This window comes from Chiloscyllium plagiosum, unplaced genomic scaffold (genome assembly GCF_037043375.1).
Source record: "Chiloscyllium plagiosum isolate Xiang-an unplaced genomic scaffold, Cpla_swu_hap1 HiC_scaffold_19, whole genome shotgun sequence".
Classification (NCBI taxonomy): Eukaryota; Metazoa; Chordata; class Chondrichthyes; order Orectolobiformes; family Hemiscylliidae; genus Chiloscyllium; species Chiloscyllium plagiosum.
In genome coordinates this window covers 3183215-3198774 of record NW_028270157.1, presented here as the reverse complement: position 1 = coordinate 3198774, position 15560 = coordinate 3183215, and the positions used below count along the sequence as shown (strand labels likewise).

Genomic DNA, 15560 nt, shown 5'->3' with positions numbered 1-15560 from the left:
CTGACTCACCCTGACCCACTCTGACCCACTCTCACCTACCCTGACTCACCCTGACCCACTCTGACCCACTCTGACCCACCCTGACCTCCCCTGACCCACTCTGACCCACCCCGACCCACTCTGCCTCACTCTGACCGAACCCTGACCCGTCCTGATCCGCCCTGACCACCCTGACCCAGTCTAACTCACCCTGATCCACCTGATCCACCCTGATCCACCCTGACCCACCCTGACCACCCTGACCCAGTCTGACCCACCCTGACCCACCCTGACTCACTCTGATCCACCCTGATTCACCGTGACCCACTCTGACCCACCCTGATTCACTCTGATCCACCCCGACTCACCCTGACCCACTCTGACCCACTCTCACCTACCCTGACTCACCCTGACCCACTCTGACCCACTCTGACCCACCCTGACCTCCCCTGACCCACTCTGACCCACCCCGACCCACTCTGCCTCACTTTGACCGAACCCTGACCCGCTCTGAGCCGCCCTGGCGCGCCCTGACCCACCCTGACCCGCTCTGACACACCCTGACCCACTCTTGCGCACTCTGACCCACTCTGGCGCACTCTGACACACCCTGACCTGCTCCGACCCACCCTGACTTACTCTGACCCACCCTGACCCGCTCTGACACACCCTGACCCACTCTTGCGCACTCTGACCCACTCTGGCGCACTCTGACACACCCTGACCTGCTCCGACCCACCCTGACTTACTCTGACCCACTCTGACCCACTCTGACCCACCCTGACCCGCTCTGACACACCCTGACCCACTCTTGCGCACTCTGACCCACTCTGGCGCACTCTGACACACCCTGACCTGCTCCGACCCACCCTGACTTACTCTGACCCACTCTGACCCACTCTGACCCACCCTGACTCACTCTGACCCACCCTGACCCAGTCTGATCCACCTCACACTCCAGCTTAATATGTTTCACATGCCTTCTGATGAAGGGCTTATGTCTGAAACGTGAATTCTCCTGCTCCTTGGATGCTGCCCGACCTGTTGTGCTTTACCACACTCTTGACACAGAAGTCATATGACACCAGGTTATAGTCCAACAGGTTAATTTGAAATCATAAGCTCTCGGAGCGCTGGTCAGGGACATCACCTGAGGAAAGGGCTACGTTCTGAGAGCTACTGTTGCCAAATAAACCTGTAACCTGGGGTCATGTGACTTCTGACTTTATCCACCCCAGTCCAACATTGCACCTCCACATCATGACTAATAAATGATCCTGGGAGATAAAGCAATGCAGATATAACAATCTAAGAGTTTCCCAATGGTTTTAATTGATGTCAGAGATTTAAGCTTTAATTGAAATGATCCATGTAAAACTAGTTGCTCAGCCAATCACATAAGAGTTCCTGTTGTCGGGCAGAACATTTTGGAACAATAGTGCACTTATGAGTTTCTATAATAAGTACTTTGTATTTGGAGAGGCTTTTAGAGAGTAGTTCAGTCAACCCACATCCACTTCGGATGGACAGTCAGGTTTCCGAAGCCTGGCAACGTTTCCACACAATCCCACTCAGGACAGTAATGAGATTGTTTATCTCTTATGCACACTTCCTCCATACAAAGTTCAGAAGAATCGGTCTCAGCGACAGAACAACCTGCTTTCTACTGCACAAAGATTTATTATCAAAGTAACAGCACCTTCCATTTATATAGAACCTTTAACACGATAAACTGTCATGTTAACAAGCTAAACAATCACTTAAGTAGATATTAGCAGAGATGATGAAAAATTTGGATCTAAGAGTTCGGTTTGAACTTAATTTCTTTATCTTCAAAGCAAGAAACAACAAGACAAAGGGTAATGTGGTAGTGACCAGATCATCACTTTCTTCAGATGTTGATTGAGGGCTAGATCTTGGGAAGGTCATCAGGGGTGCCCTCTTGCCCCTCTCTGCTGTGTGATGCTGTGAAATCTCTGTTAGGGAAAGGCGTCAAGGATAAGGGTCTCAAGGTGGTTAAATGGACATTGATTAAATGTTAAACATTCAATGGTGGAGCAGGTTTTAGGGGCGATGGGCCTCTTCCCATGACTCTGTCCCTGTTCCAGCTTCGGCACATGACTAAAACCTGTCAGCTGTTGGCTGGAATGGGTACTTCAGGCAGACTTGAATCCCCACAAAACCCAGTCTGATCCACCTCACACTCCAGCTTAATATGTTTCACATGCCTTCTGATGAAGGGCTTATGTCTGAAACGTCAATTCTCCTGCTCCTTGGATGCTGCCCGACCTGTTGTGCTTTACCACACTCTTGACACAGAAGTCATATGACACCAGGTTATAGGGGCCCAAAAGGACCCGGATTGCATTGCTGACGTTTCCCTGACGTCTGTTTTCAGAAGTTTCTTGTTCATGCCAACAAAATATTCTAAATTAATCCAGTCCCATTTGCCAGCACTTGGCCCATGTCCCTCTAAACTCTTCCTATTCATATACCCATCCAGATGCCTTTTAAATGTTGTAATTGTACCAGCCTCCACCACTTCCTCTGGCAGCTCATTCCATACACACACCACCCTCTGTCCTTTAGGTCCCTTTTATATCTTTCCCCTCTCACCCTAAACCTATGCCCTCTAGTTCTGGACTCCCAGACCCCAGGGGAGTTTGTCTATTCATCTATCCATGCCCCTCATGATTTTGTAAACCTCTGTAAGGTCATCCCTCAGCCTCCGACACTCCAGGGAAAACAGCCCCAGCCTGTTCAGCTTCTCCCTATAGCTCAAATCCTCCAACCCTGGCAACATCCTTGTAAATCTTTTCTGAACCTTTTCAACTCCTTGAAGAAAACTTATAGTTTCTGAGGGCACATGTGGTAGACAGGTGGGACACACCTGGAACAATGAGTCCAGTCTCAGAAAGCTGAGAGAGGATAGATTTCCCCAGCTGTTAATACTGATGGAGGAAAGAGAGATAGAGGTTGTGTTTAAACATTACCCCATCAACTCTCTCTGATATGTACAAAAGCACTTCATAGGAACTTAGGAACAGGAGTAGACCATTCAACCCATTAATTCTGCCCCCCCACCACCAACCATGACTGATTGAACACTCTAATGCCTTTCACCCACATGATCCCCCATCATCCTGCACACCACTGGTCTGTCAATCTCGACCTGGGACATACTCAATGACTTAACTCCCACAGCATTTGGCATAGCCAATTCCAAAGGTTCACAACCCTTTGAGTCAAATAAATTCCCCTTATCACAGAATCCCCCTTATTTAAGCATTCTCCCCTGGTTCTAGACTCCCCACCCAAGGGAAAACATCTTCCCTACATCTACCCCCTCTATCAAGGGGGTATTTTGGAGGTTTCAGTGAGATCACCCTCATCCCTCAAAACTCTAGAGAATACAGGCCCAGTTTTCCCAATCTTTCACCATTGGACAGTCCCATCACCCCAGGGATAAGTCAAATGAACCTTCATTGTGCTCCCTCTACAGCAATAATATCATTCCTGAGGTAAGGAAGCTAAAACTGCACAGTGCTCCAGGAGCTGTCTGACCCCTGGACAAAGGAAGCAGGATTTTATACTTTCCTTTTTAAATTAATTCACAGGATCAGGGCATTGCTGGCTGAACCAATATTTATTGCTCATCCCTAATTACCCAGAGGGCAGTTCAGAGTCAGCTACATTGACTGTGGGTCTGGAGTCACATGTAGGCCAGACCTGGTAAGGATGGAAATTTCCTTCCCTGCAGGACATTAGTGAACCAGATGGGTTTTCCAACAATCAATTCAGAGTCATTATTAGACTCTCAAATCCTGATTTTCCTCCTTTAATTAGCAAATTTAATACCCACTATCTGCTATGATGGGATTTGAACCTGGGTTCCCAGAATATTACCTGAGTCTCTGTGGTAACAGCACAGTGATAATACCACTAGGCCATCACCTCCCTGCTGTTTCTGTACTCAAAGCCTCTTACAATATAAGTTAGTATTCGATTCCTGTAAACTTGCTACACTTACATGTTACTTCACACAATTAATTGGAACTGTTAGTCAGACAGGTACAGAAGCCAATGGTGCACAGCAAGATCCCAAAATCAGCAACAAGTACTTTACTGTGTTAGAGCAGTAATGGCTTTTGAAAAAGTACTTCCTTTGTTGCAAAATGCTTTGGGACAATCTGAGATTGTTGAAAACATGAAAAAGGTGAAAATGTCTCCTGAGTTATGTTTTGTTTTGACTGGTATTTGACAAAGGTGTAATGTCTAACTCACAGGTGAGCTGAGTGTTGAACCGGCCACTGTTTCATTGTCTCATCTTCCTGCAGCCTGACAGATGGTGAACTGAACCGACAGAGTGGGGCTGTATTTACTAATAAACACATGCTAATTATTTCACCATCATGTGACCATTTACCTCGAGAATATTCACCATAAGTAGTGGATTGGAAGTGGGAGAGGGGTGTAGGGGTGGTGCATTAAAGACACCCATGCCAACACAGCTGGGTTTTTGGGAAGGTCATCAGAATTCTAGACGTCCCTATGGTCATTTGCAGCTCAGTGACACAATGCATACCACAGAAAGTGGAAGTCCATAGAGTTTTTGAAATATCAGGGAGTTGAGCATTGGGGAGCTGGTACAAAAGAGGAGTTGAAGCCTGGGGGAGATCAGTCATGATATTATAGAATGGTGAGGCATGATTGAGGGGCTGAATGGTCTACTCCTGTTGTTATTTCTTCTGCTCTTATGTTTCCTTCTTCCCGGGTTACAAACAGTTGTGAGGTAGGATTTAAAAGTTTGACTTTGGCCTTTCCACTGATTGGGTTTTGGTGAAATGTAGAAGCCCCTCAGCATGACATGTCCTGAGTCTCGCTACAGTTGTTTGTCCCTTGCTCACTGACTGAGGTAAGGAGGTACAATAGAGCTGCCTGTGCAACAGGTAAAAAATAAACACCTGGATCAGCTGGAGGGTCAGTAACCAGGGACAACAGATCAAAGATAATTGGCAAAAGAACAAGGGTGGGTGTGGGGGGTAGGGTGCTGGCGGAGGGGTAGTTGTTGGGGTAGGTGAGGAAATATTTTGCAACGCAACAAGTGGCAGTGACCTCGAAGGCACTGACTGAGGGACTGGAAGCAGTTTCAATGGTGAAGTGAAATACTGGAGACACTCCAGTCTCTGTGCTTGCAGCTTCTGTAGATAAACAAAAAAACCAAGAGTTAACAAGTCCAACCTGACTTCTTCAAAAGGAGAGTCAAACTGGACTTGAAATCTGTTTCTCTCTCTCTCCCCACAGACTTGCTGAGTTTCTCCAGCATTCTCTGCTTCAGATCTCCAACATCTGCAGGGTTTTGAACTTATTGCAACACTGAAGAGAATTATACTTGATTAATACTTGAACCAGATCAATTTGGAGGGTGTTAGAGAGGGTCAAATTGGACACCTCTTGAAAAGAGTTGATATGATGGGCTGAATGGCCTTCTGTACAGTAAGAGGTTAACAGGACACCTACTCCATTTCCACTGTCTGGGTCAAACAGTGTGAAAATCAACCACCATGTAAAAACCAGTTGAGATATTAAATAGCAACAAGGGACTTAGGAGTAGCAGGAGGCCACTCTGCCCTTTGATCTGTTGTGCCATGGTTGGTCTGTTTACGTTAGGAATTCCACATCCTCATTTACCCCTCGATTCCCTGCCCAACAGCAATCCAGCTGCATTTGCTCAATAAAATATTCACTGACCCTGCAACTAACGCCCTCTGAGATCAACAGTTCTAAAGTTGCACAATCTCCCCCCGAGAGTAAAAGAACAACTTGGCTCCTATCTCTCTCTCTCTCTCTCTCTCTGTATGTCTTTAAAAGCAGAATATATATATTTTTTGTTTCAGACAATTGGAAATTCCCAGGGTTGGTGGTGGGGGTGGTGGTGTGAGGAACCTCAGTGAGACAGTGACGGTAACATCCTCTTTTACTCACGTGGAATCTTGTTCAACTCATTCATGAATTTCTCTTTCACCTTTGAGAAACCGTCTTCCTTTCCCCCAGCCTGGCTAGCGATGGGTTCTGTGGCATTACCCGCTGGAGCTGGGGTGGCAAGAGTGACAGGTGGGGCTGCCAAAGCTTCGTGGTGACCTTCCGAGTTCGTCATCCTGGACCAGGACCTGGGCCTGGGAAACCTCTACAGGAGAAACAGAGAAACAAATTGAGATGCTGTTCACACTGAGAGCTCTGACAGGTTCTCACAGTCCCAGGGCTTCAGAACCTTCCCTCTTGTTTTGCTACCCGGCTTTTTTTTGTACTTAGCTGAGTAAATAATGCATCACTGACACATTAATGCTTGTTGCTTCATGCAATATTGATAAACTTGCATAATGGAGTCTAGATCAACCCAGCCGGTAAAAAGGCTTCACTCATAATGTCACCTGGTCTGTAAAAGAGAGGCTTTTCTGCCACAATTAACCTGAAACCCTTAGACTTACCAACCTTTCAGTTAGCATCACAAAGGCATGACTTATATTCACATCTCTATAAATGCAGCAGAAACGTCCCAGAGTGTCTTCCTGAGCAGTTATCAGAAGAACTTTGTCATCGTGTTACATGTCATAGAGTCATAAAGGTGTACAGCATGGAAACAGACCCTTCGGTCCAACTCATCCATGCCGAGCAGATATTCTAAATAAACCTAGTCCCATTTGTCAGCATTTAGCCCACATCCCTCCAAACCCTTCCTATTCATATACCAATCCAAATGCCTTTTAAATGCTGTAATTGTACCAGCCTCCACCACTTTCTCTGGTAGCTCATTCCATACACACACCACCCTCTGTGTGAAAATGTTTGCCCCTCAGGTCCCTTTTATATCTTTCCCCTCTCACCATAAAGCTATGCCATCTCGTTTTGGACTCCCCACCCTAGGGAAAAGACCTTGTCTATTTATCCTATCCATGCCCCTCATGATTTTATAAATCTCTATGAGGTCACCCCTCAGCCTCCAACACTCCAGGGAAAACAGCCCCAGCCTATTCAGCCTCTCCCTATAGCTGAAACCTTCCAAACCCACACAGGGCAGCAGATACACGTCAATATCACCCCCAGAAGTTCCCCTCCAAGCCATTCCCCATCCTGATTTGGAAATATATCGCTGTTCCTTCACTGTCGCTAGGAATTCCCTCCCAACAGGCAATTGTAGGTCCGTAAATCTGACGTTAACCTTGCTTCTGAGAGCAGAACTAGTGGGCAGGGAAAGGACCAGCTCAAGGAACATGAAGCCATCTTCTTCTGGAAAGGTACATCGGAAGGAGGGATTGTGAAAGTGGAGAGGAGCATTGAGCCCTGGGTGACCTTGTACACCAGCCGCTGCAGGAAGTGGAGCAAGAAGTGAGGTCGACAAATGAGGTGCTGCCCTTCATGATGAAGACTTCAGGACAGCCATTTACACAGGTTCTTGGTGAGACCACACCTGGAGAACTGTGTGTCATTTTAGAGTGGCATGGTAGATCAGTGGTTAGCACTGCTGCCTCACAGTGTCAGGGACCTGGATTTGATTGCACCTTCAGGTCACTGTCTATGTGGAGTTTACACATTCTCCCCGTGTCTTCACAGTCCAAAGAGGTGCAGGTTAGGGTGGATTGGCCATGGGAATTACCCCGTAGTGTCCAGGGATGTGCAGGCTAGGGTGGATTGGCCATGGGAATGACCCAGTAGTGTCCAGGAATGTGCAGGTTAGGGTGGATTGGCCATGGGAATTACCCTGTAGCGTCCAGGGATGTGCAGGCTAGGGTGGATTGGCCATGGGAATGACCCTGTAGTGTCCAGGAATGTGCAGGTTAGGGTGGATTGGCCATGGGAATTACCCTGTAGCATCCAGGGATGTGTAGGCTAGGGTGGATTGGCCGTGGGGAAATTATCCCATAGTGTCCAGGGATGTGCAGGTTAGGGTGGATTGTCCATGGAAATTACCCCGTAGTGCCCAGGGATGTGCAGGTTAGGGTGGATTGGCTGTGGGAAATTACCCCATAGTGTCCAGGGATGTGTAGGTTAGGGTAGATTGGCCATGGGAAATTGTCCCGTAAAGTCCAGGGATATGTAGGTTGGGGTGGATTGGTCATGCTAAATTGCCCATAGTGCCCAGGGATGTGTAGGTTATGGTCACGGCAAATTCAGGGTTACAGTCATGGGGGGTAGTGGGTTTGTGTGGAGAAGGGTCAGTCTGCTGCAGTGTTCCAGTGAAACACAGCGCAAACTTGAGGGACATCTTACATTCACACTAGGCACTTGACAACCTTCTGGACTTAATATTGAGTTTGACCCCTTCACATTGTAAACGTACTCAGAGAGTAGTAAGGGTATGGAATGCTTTGCCTGCATCGGTAGTAGATTCGCCAAGTTTAAGTGCATTTAAGTCGTCATTGGACAGGCATATGGACGTACATGGAATAGTGTAGGTTAGATGGGCTTCAGGTTAGTATGAAAGGCGGTGCAACATCGAAGGCTGAAGGGCCTGTACTGTGCTGTAATGTTCTAGGTTCTATGTCCTATGTTCTATGTACTCCCATTCCTTCCCTTTCTTTTAGCTTGTTATCATGTCCTCCCCTTCCCCCATTCCACTCACTGACCTATCAAGGAGGAGGCGCACTGTCGGTCTGCCATTCTCACATTTTGATCACTTCATCTGAACTATCAACATCTTTTCCCCAACAGCACCCTACACCCACCACTGCCACCCCCACCCCTCCCAAACTACAGCATAAATGCTGTCCCCCTCACACTTTCCTTCAGCTCCCGTACAGATATAGACTCAAAACGTTAGCTTGCTCTCTCTCCCTGGATGCTGTCTGACCCACTGTGATCTACAGCATTTGTTGTTTTCATTACTTTCTCTCAGAGGGTTGTGAGTCTTTGGAATTCCCTTCCTCAAAAGGCAGTGATCAATAGATAGATTCTCAATGACCAAATGGGTGAAAGATTATTGGGGGATATGCAGAAATGCAGAGCTGAGGTTAAACTCAGACTAGCCCCGATCTTATTGGATGGTGGGACAGGGTTAAGGGTCCGTGGCCTCCTCTTGTTCCATGACAGTAAGTTCCCAGCCCAATCGTCAAGAACCGTCTGCCCCACCCAGGACGGAGGCTGTAGGCTGTAGAACTCAGCTTTTGTGCAGAATGAAGGCAGTCTGAGTCCATAAAGAGGATGTTGGTATGGAGACTGGAGTCATATCCAGGCCCAGGGTCTGGCTTGCTCCCCTCCTGGTCCCAGTCACCTTTACTGACACCTTCTCTCCAGGTGAAGATTTACAATATTAAACTGCTTTTAAATTCTCCAACTGTTGTCTTCGGGATTTGAACTCATCTTCCCTGGATCCTTAGCCTAGATCTTTGGATTCAGAGAGTGAACTTGCTTTGATGTCTTTTTTATCCACATCACTATTTTTTATCCTTTTCCTGTCTGTTTTCATTTGACTCCTAAGCACTTTCTGACATTCCCCTACATTACTTTGTATTGATTCCACAATCAAATCAAGATCCCTCCAAGTTAAATTGCACCCACTCCAGCAGCAAGTGAGAGCTAATTGGGTGTTAACCTTCAGAGAAATGCAATTGAATATCAGCTTTGTTACAAATGGCTTCGACCTAATCCAATTGTTGAGTAGGATTGGCTCAATGTGCCTTTTTTTCAAACTGCTGTGGCCTCATGTTATAGAAACGTAGCAATCAATAGGCCTTTAGCTTCTTCAGCCTGCTCCACCATTCAATATGATCATGATGGATCTGCGATCTCAACGCCATATTTCCACTTTCTCCCCAAACAAATTGATGTCTTTAATATCTAAGAAATAATGATCAATCTCTTTACTTCACATTTTCAGTGAGTCTGCCTCCGCATCCATCTGAGGTCGAAAGTTTCACAGGGTTCACTACCCTCTGAGTGAAGATACGTTTCCTCATCTCAGTCCAAAATGGTCTACCCCATATCCTGAGACTTTGACCTCCCCACCCCCCCCAGATCCTAGACTTCCCCACCTAGGGGAAACATCCTCCTTGCACTGAGTCTGTCCAGTGCTGTTAGAATGTCATATGTTTCAATCAGATTGCCCCGATCCTTCTAAGCTCTGGTGAGTACTTGCCCAGTCAAACCAACCTCTCACCATGGGACAGTCCTGCTGTCTCAACTATCAGCTGAGTGAACCCTCCGCTGTACCCCCTCGATGAGGAGTCTATCCTCTCTTAGGGAGAGAGACCAAAACCACACACAGTACTCCCGCTGTGGGTCTCACCAGGGCCCTGTATCACTGCAGTAAGACATCCCTACTTGGGAACTCCAGTCCTCTCACAGTGAGGCCAACATACACGTCCTGGACGTATCCTGGGTCACCTGGGAGGCTCCTCTGGGGGTTCACTGGACAGCTGTCCTTGTGAATGTGCAAAAGCAAACCCTGGGGTTCTGACCCACGCCTGATGGAGCTGACTGCCAGCTGGAAATCCAGTTTCGTCTAAAGGGGAATTGCTAAAGGGGCAGTACAGACCATGTCCACATCAGAGACAATCTTCAAAGGGACCGACGTGAATGGGCAGGGATGGGCGAAGGGGGAAGGTGGGAGGGAAGCAGGAGGGCTGAGTTGGGGTGCAAAAGGGAAGCAGGACAAGGGGAGTGTGGAGGGAAGGGGTAATGGGGAAGGGGAGCTGGGGTGTGGTGTAGGGGAGGGATGTAGAGAGGAGGAGTCAGGACATAGAGAGGAGCTGGGGGGGGGGTGATGGGGAGGGGAGGAGGAAGAGTTAAGAAGAACAGGAGGTGGAAGGGGCAGAGAGGTCGGGGAGGGGTGAGGAGGTGCAGGGTGGGGGATGGGGGGGTGAACAGTAATGGTGGAAGAGTGAAGGGGAAGAGGACGGCTTGATGTATGGGAGATGGAGAAGAAGGGAGAGGAAGGAGGGGCAGGGAAGTGAAGGGGAGCAGGAGATGGAGGTTGAGGAGGAGGGGGAGGAGTAAGAGGAGAAAGGGAGGAGGAGACAAGAGAGGAGGGGATAGAATATAGAACATTGAAAGGCACAGCACAGAACAGGCCCTTTGGCCCACGATGTTGTGCCGAGGATTATTCCTAATCTAAAATCAAATTACCTAACCTACACTCCCCTCAACTCACTGCTGTCCGTGTGCATGTCCAGCAGTCGCTTTAATGTCCCTAATGACTCTGCTTCCACCACAACCACTGGCAACACATACCATGCATTCACAACTCTCTGCGTAAAGAACATTCCTCGGATGTCCCCTCTATACCTTTCCCCTAATATCTTAAAACTATGACCCCTCGTACCCGTCAATCCTGTCCTGGGGAAAAGTCTCTGGCTATTGACTCTATTCATGCCTCTCATTACCTTGTATACCTTGATCAGGTCACCTCTCTTACTCCTTCTCTCCAGAGAGAAAAGTCTGAGCTTAGTCAACCTCTCTTTGTAAGCCAAGCCCTCCAGTCCAGACAGCATCCTGGTAAATCTTCTTTGCACCCTCTCCAAAGCCTCTTGTATCTTTCCTATAGTAGGGCGACCAGAACTGGACACAATATTCCAAGTGTGGTCTCACCAGGGACTTGTAGCAGAACCTTGTGGCTCTTAAACTCTATCCCCGCTGTTAATGAAAGCCAAAACACCATATGCTTGCTTAACAACCGTGTGTGTGTGTGTGCGTGTGTGTGTTATGTGTGTGTCTGTGTGTGTGTGTCTGTGTGTGTGTTATGTGTGTGTGTGTGTGTTTGTGTGTGTGTCTGTGTGTGTGTGTGTGTGTGTCTGTGTGTGTGTGTGTGTGTGTGTGTGCGTGTGTGTGTGTTATGTGTGTGTCTGTGTGTGTGTGTCTGTGTGTGTGTTATGTGTGTGTGTGTGTGTTTGTGTGTGTGTCTGTGTGTTTGTGTGTGTGTCTGTGTGTGTGTGTGTGTGTGTCTGTGTGTGTGTGCCTGTGCATAACCCACATCAGGTTGTCTGTAAATCCAGCTCAGGCAGCATTATCGCAGATTTGAAAGCGACAGATAAAATCACAACCATGGTACATGCAATTTCTGTGAAAGGAACACTTTAACAAGTTATTACTAAGTACTAAAATATTAAAGAGAGCCTGATTAGCTTTCAAGTGCGTTGGATGGAAAAAAAAATCAGATGGCATTTGAACAGTTCCTGCTGCACAGGTTTGTCTGTTTCATTTGTGAGGAGATTAAGGATGGCATGAAATTAAATAATGTACCAAAAACGTCTCCTGTCGCCATTGATAGGAGGACAACTCAAAGCTACAATTGTTTCTTCTCTGTCTCTGAATCTGAGAAACCACATCCCACTTACAGCACAATGTATGTGTGTGTGTGTGTATGTCTGTGTGTGTGCGTGTGTGTGTCTGTGAGTGTATATGTGTGTGTGTGTCTGTGTGTGTGTCTGTGTGTGTGTCTGTGTGTGTGTGTGTGTCTGTGTGTGTGTCTGTGTGTGTGTGTCTGTGTGTGTGTGTCTGTGCCTGTGTGTCTGTGTGTGTGTCTGTCTGTGTGTCTGTGTGTGTGTCTGTGTGTGTGCGTGTGTGTGCATGTGTGTGTGTCTGTGTGTGTGTGTGTGTCTGTGCCTGTGTGTCTGTGTGTGTGTGTGTCTGTCTGTGTGTGTGCGTGTCTGTGCATGTGTGTGTGTCTGTGTGTGTGTCTGTGTGTGTGTGTGTCTGTGTGTGTGTGTGTGTGTGTCTGTGTCTGTGCCTGTGTGTCTGTGTGTGTGTCTGTGTCTGTCTGTGTGTGTGTCTGTGTGTGTGCGTGTGTGTGCATGTGTCTGTGTGTGTGTCTGTGTGTGTGTGTCTGTGCCTGTGTGTCTGTGTGTGTGTGTGTGTGTGCATGTGTGTGTGTCTGTGTGTGTGTGTGTGTCTGTGTGTGTGTGTCTGTGCCTGTGTGTCTGTGTGTGTCTGTCTGTGTGTGTGTCTGTGTGTGTGCGTGTGCGTGCATGTGTGTGTCTCTGTGTGTGTGTCTGTGTGTGTGTGTGTCTGTGTGTGTGTGTCTGTGTGTGTGTGTGTATGTGTCTGTGCCTGTGTGTGTGTGTGTGTCTGTCTGTGTGTGTGTGTCTGTGTGCATGTGTGTGTGTCTGTGTGTGTGTGTGTGTGTGTGTGTGTCTGTGTGTGTGTGTCTGTGTGTGTGTGTCTGTGTGTGTGTATGTACAGCACAATGACAGGTCATTCAGGCCATTAGGTCCATGGTGGAATGTAAGAATAAGGGCTAGGAGCAACAGGAGGCCATTCAGCTCCTTGGGTCTTCTCCACCATTTGATACAATCATGGCTGATCCCACCTCAGCCCCAACTCCACGTTCCTGCCCTCTCTCCATAACCCTTGACCCCGTTACTAATTAAACATCAGTCTATCTCCTCCTTAAGTTTACTCAATGTCCCAGCAACCACCTCACTTGGGGTAGGAAATTCCACAGATTCACAACCCCTTATCTGAAAACATTGACTGCTCGTTCCAGATTGTCCCACGAGGAGAAATATCCTCTCTACTTTGTCAAACCACCTTAGTACCTTCTACACTTCAGTTAGATCTCTTACCATTTTCCCAGGGGGTTGTGAGTCTTTGGAACTCCTTCCCAAAGAGAGCTGTGGGGGCAGAGGTATATTTAAGGCTGAGAGAGAGATATTCTTGGTCAGCCGGGGAATCAAGGGTTATTGGGAAAGGGCAGGACAGGAGATGTGAGGAATGTCAGATCAGCCATGATCCCATTGAGTGGTAGACCACTTTCGAGGGACCGAATGGCCTACTGCTGTCCCTATTTCTCATGGTCTTAATCTCAGTTGTAGAGAGGATAAATCTAATCTTTCTTTACAAAACAAACCTTAAATGTCCTGAGGTAATCAAGCTGCTCTGAACCATCTCCAATATATTTACATCCTTCCTTGAAAAAAAGAGACCAGGATTGCACAGTTTGAGTGTCTGAGATGTGGTCTCACCAATTCTCACTTCACTGAAACATAAATTCCTTCAAAACCCAGAACTGGAGTTCCGAGGAAGAGTCATATTGGATTCAAACCACTAACTCTGTCTCTCTCTGCACAGATGTTGTCAGACCTGCTGAGTTTCCCCAGGAGTCTGTGTTTGTTTCGGATTTCCAGCATCTGTAGTAGTTTCTTTTTTCCTTCTTTTCCAGTTTGGCTCCTGTCTGGACGCTCATCCAGTATTTATATTTGCATTGATCACTTTGTAATTGTAACTGTCCTGGTTTGTTTTGTCACATTAGAATGACTGTTATGGGAGAGTTGTGTGTGCTCAGCTGGTCTCACTTGCTGGAATGGAATGTCAGAGAAATGATGGTCTCTCCTGTGCTGAAGGATTTCATTGTCATAAACAAGAGGAAAACGCTAGTCAACTCAAAGCGCTGAGTACAGGCGTTCGGACATCGTGTCATGCAAGACATCAGTAAGGCAACATTTGTACAATTCTGTTGCCCTGCTGTAGGAAAGATGTTATTAAACTTGAAAGGGCTCAAAAAAGATTTACAAGGATGTTGTCAGGGTTGGAGGATTTGAGCTATAGGGAGAAGCTGAATAAGCTGGGGCTGTTTTCCCTGGACTGTTAGAGGCTGAGGGGTGATCTTATAGAAGTCTATAAAATCATGAGGGATATAGATACAGTGAATAGCCAAGGTCTATTTCCCAGGGTAAGGGAGTCCAAAACTAGAGGACATAGGTTAAAGTTGAGAGGAGAAAGATTTAAAAGGGACCTCAGGGGTATCTTTTTCACACAGAGGGTGGTACGTGTATGGAATGCGCTGCCAGAGGAAGTGATGGAGGCTGGTGCAATTGCAACATTTAAGAGGCATTTGGACAGGCACATGGATAGGCATGGTTTAGAGGGATATGGGCCACACACAGGCAAATGAGACAAGTTCAGTTTCGGAAACCTGGCCAGCATGGAAGAGTTGGACCAAAGGGTCTGTTTCCATGCTGTATAACTCTATGACCTGATAAGCCACAGCCTTGTTAGGTTCAGCAAAAGTCTGCTAATTAATTTTTGTGATTGAAGGAACACCTCCTTCAGTGAAGATTGGTGAAGGGGCTCGAGATAACAGCCCAGATAACAAACAAAAACAGTAGGGCAGGAAGAGCCAAACATCGATCACAATGAGCATGGCCATCCCTAACGGCTGATTAATATTGGACAGAGTCCTTGACTGACTGTCCAGGAAAATCCTAACTCTCTGCTAGCCACTCCTCTTGACTGAGGATAGCTTCCCTCTGACCATCAACCATGACCTTTCCATTGATGCACACGAGGTGTATGTGTGTGTGTGTGCATGTGTGTGTGTGAGTGAGGGTGTGTGTGTGAGAGTGTGGGTGTGTGGGTGTGTGTGAGAGTGTGTGTGTGAGAGTGAGTGTGTGTGTCTGTGTGTGTGCGTGTGAGAGTGTGTCTGTGTGTGTGCGTGTGTGTGAGGGTGTGTGTGTGTGTCTCTGTGTGTGCGTGTGTCTGTGTGTGTGTGTGAGAGTGTGCGTGTGTGAGTGAGGGTGTATGTATGTGGGTGTGTGTCTGTGTGTGTGTGAGTGTGTGAGTGTTAGCGTGTCTTTGTGTGTGTGTGTGAC

The 15560-nt window shown here is 47.4% G+C and overlaps 1 protein-coding gene across 4 annotated transcripts in view; it reads right to left on the bottom strand.

The window, feature by feature from the left end:
- LOC122559449 (synaptotagmin-A) overlaps nucleotides 1-15560 on the bottom strand; it is a 638345-nt gene that overhangs the window by 106843 nt on the left and 515942 nt on the right. For all 4 annotated transcript variants that reach the window (XM_087996972.1, XM_087996971.1, XM_087996974.1 and 1 more), the window contains exon 3: nucleotides 5965-6166. In XM_087996972.1, coding sequence (XP_087853098.1) covers nucleotides 5965-6136 — 172 coding nt within the window. In that variant the 5' untranslated portion in view covers nucleotides 6137-6166. The remainder of the gene's footprint in view (nucleotides 1-5964; nucleotides 6167-15560) is intronic.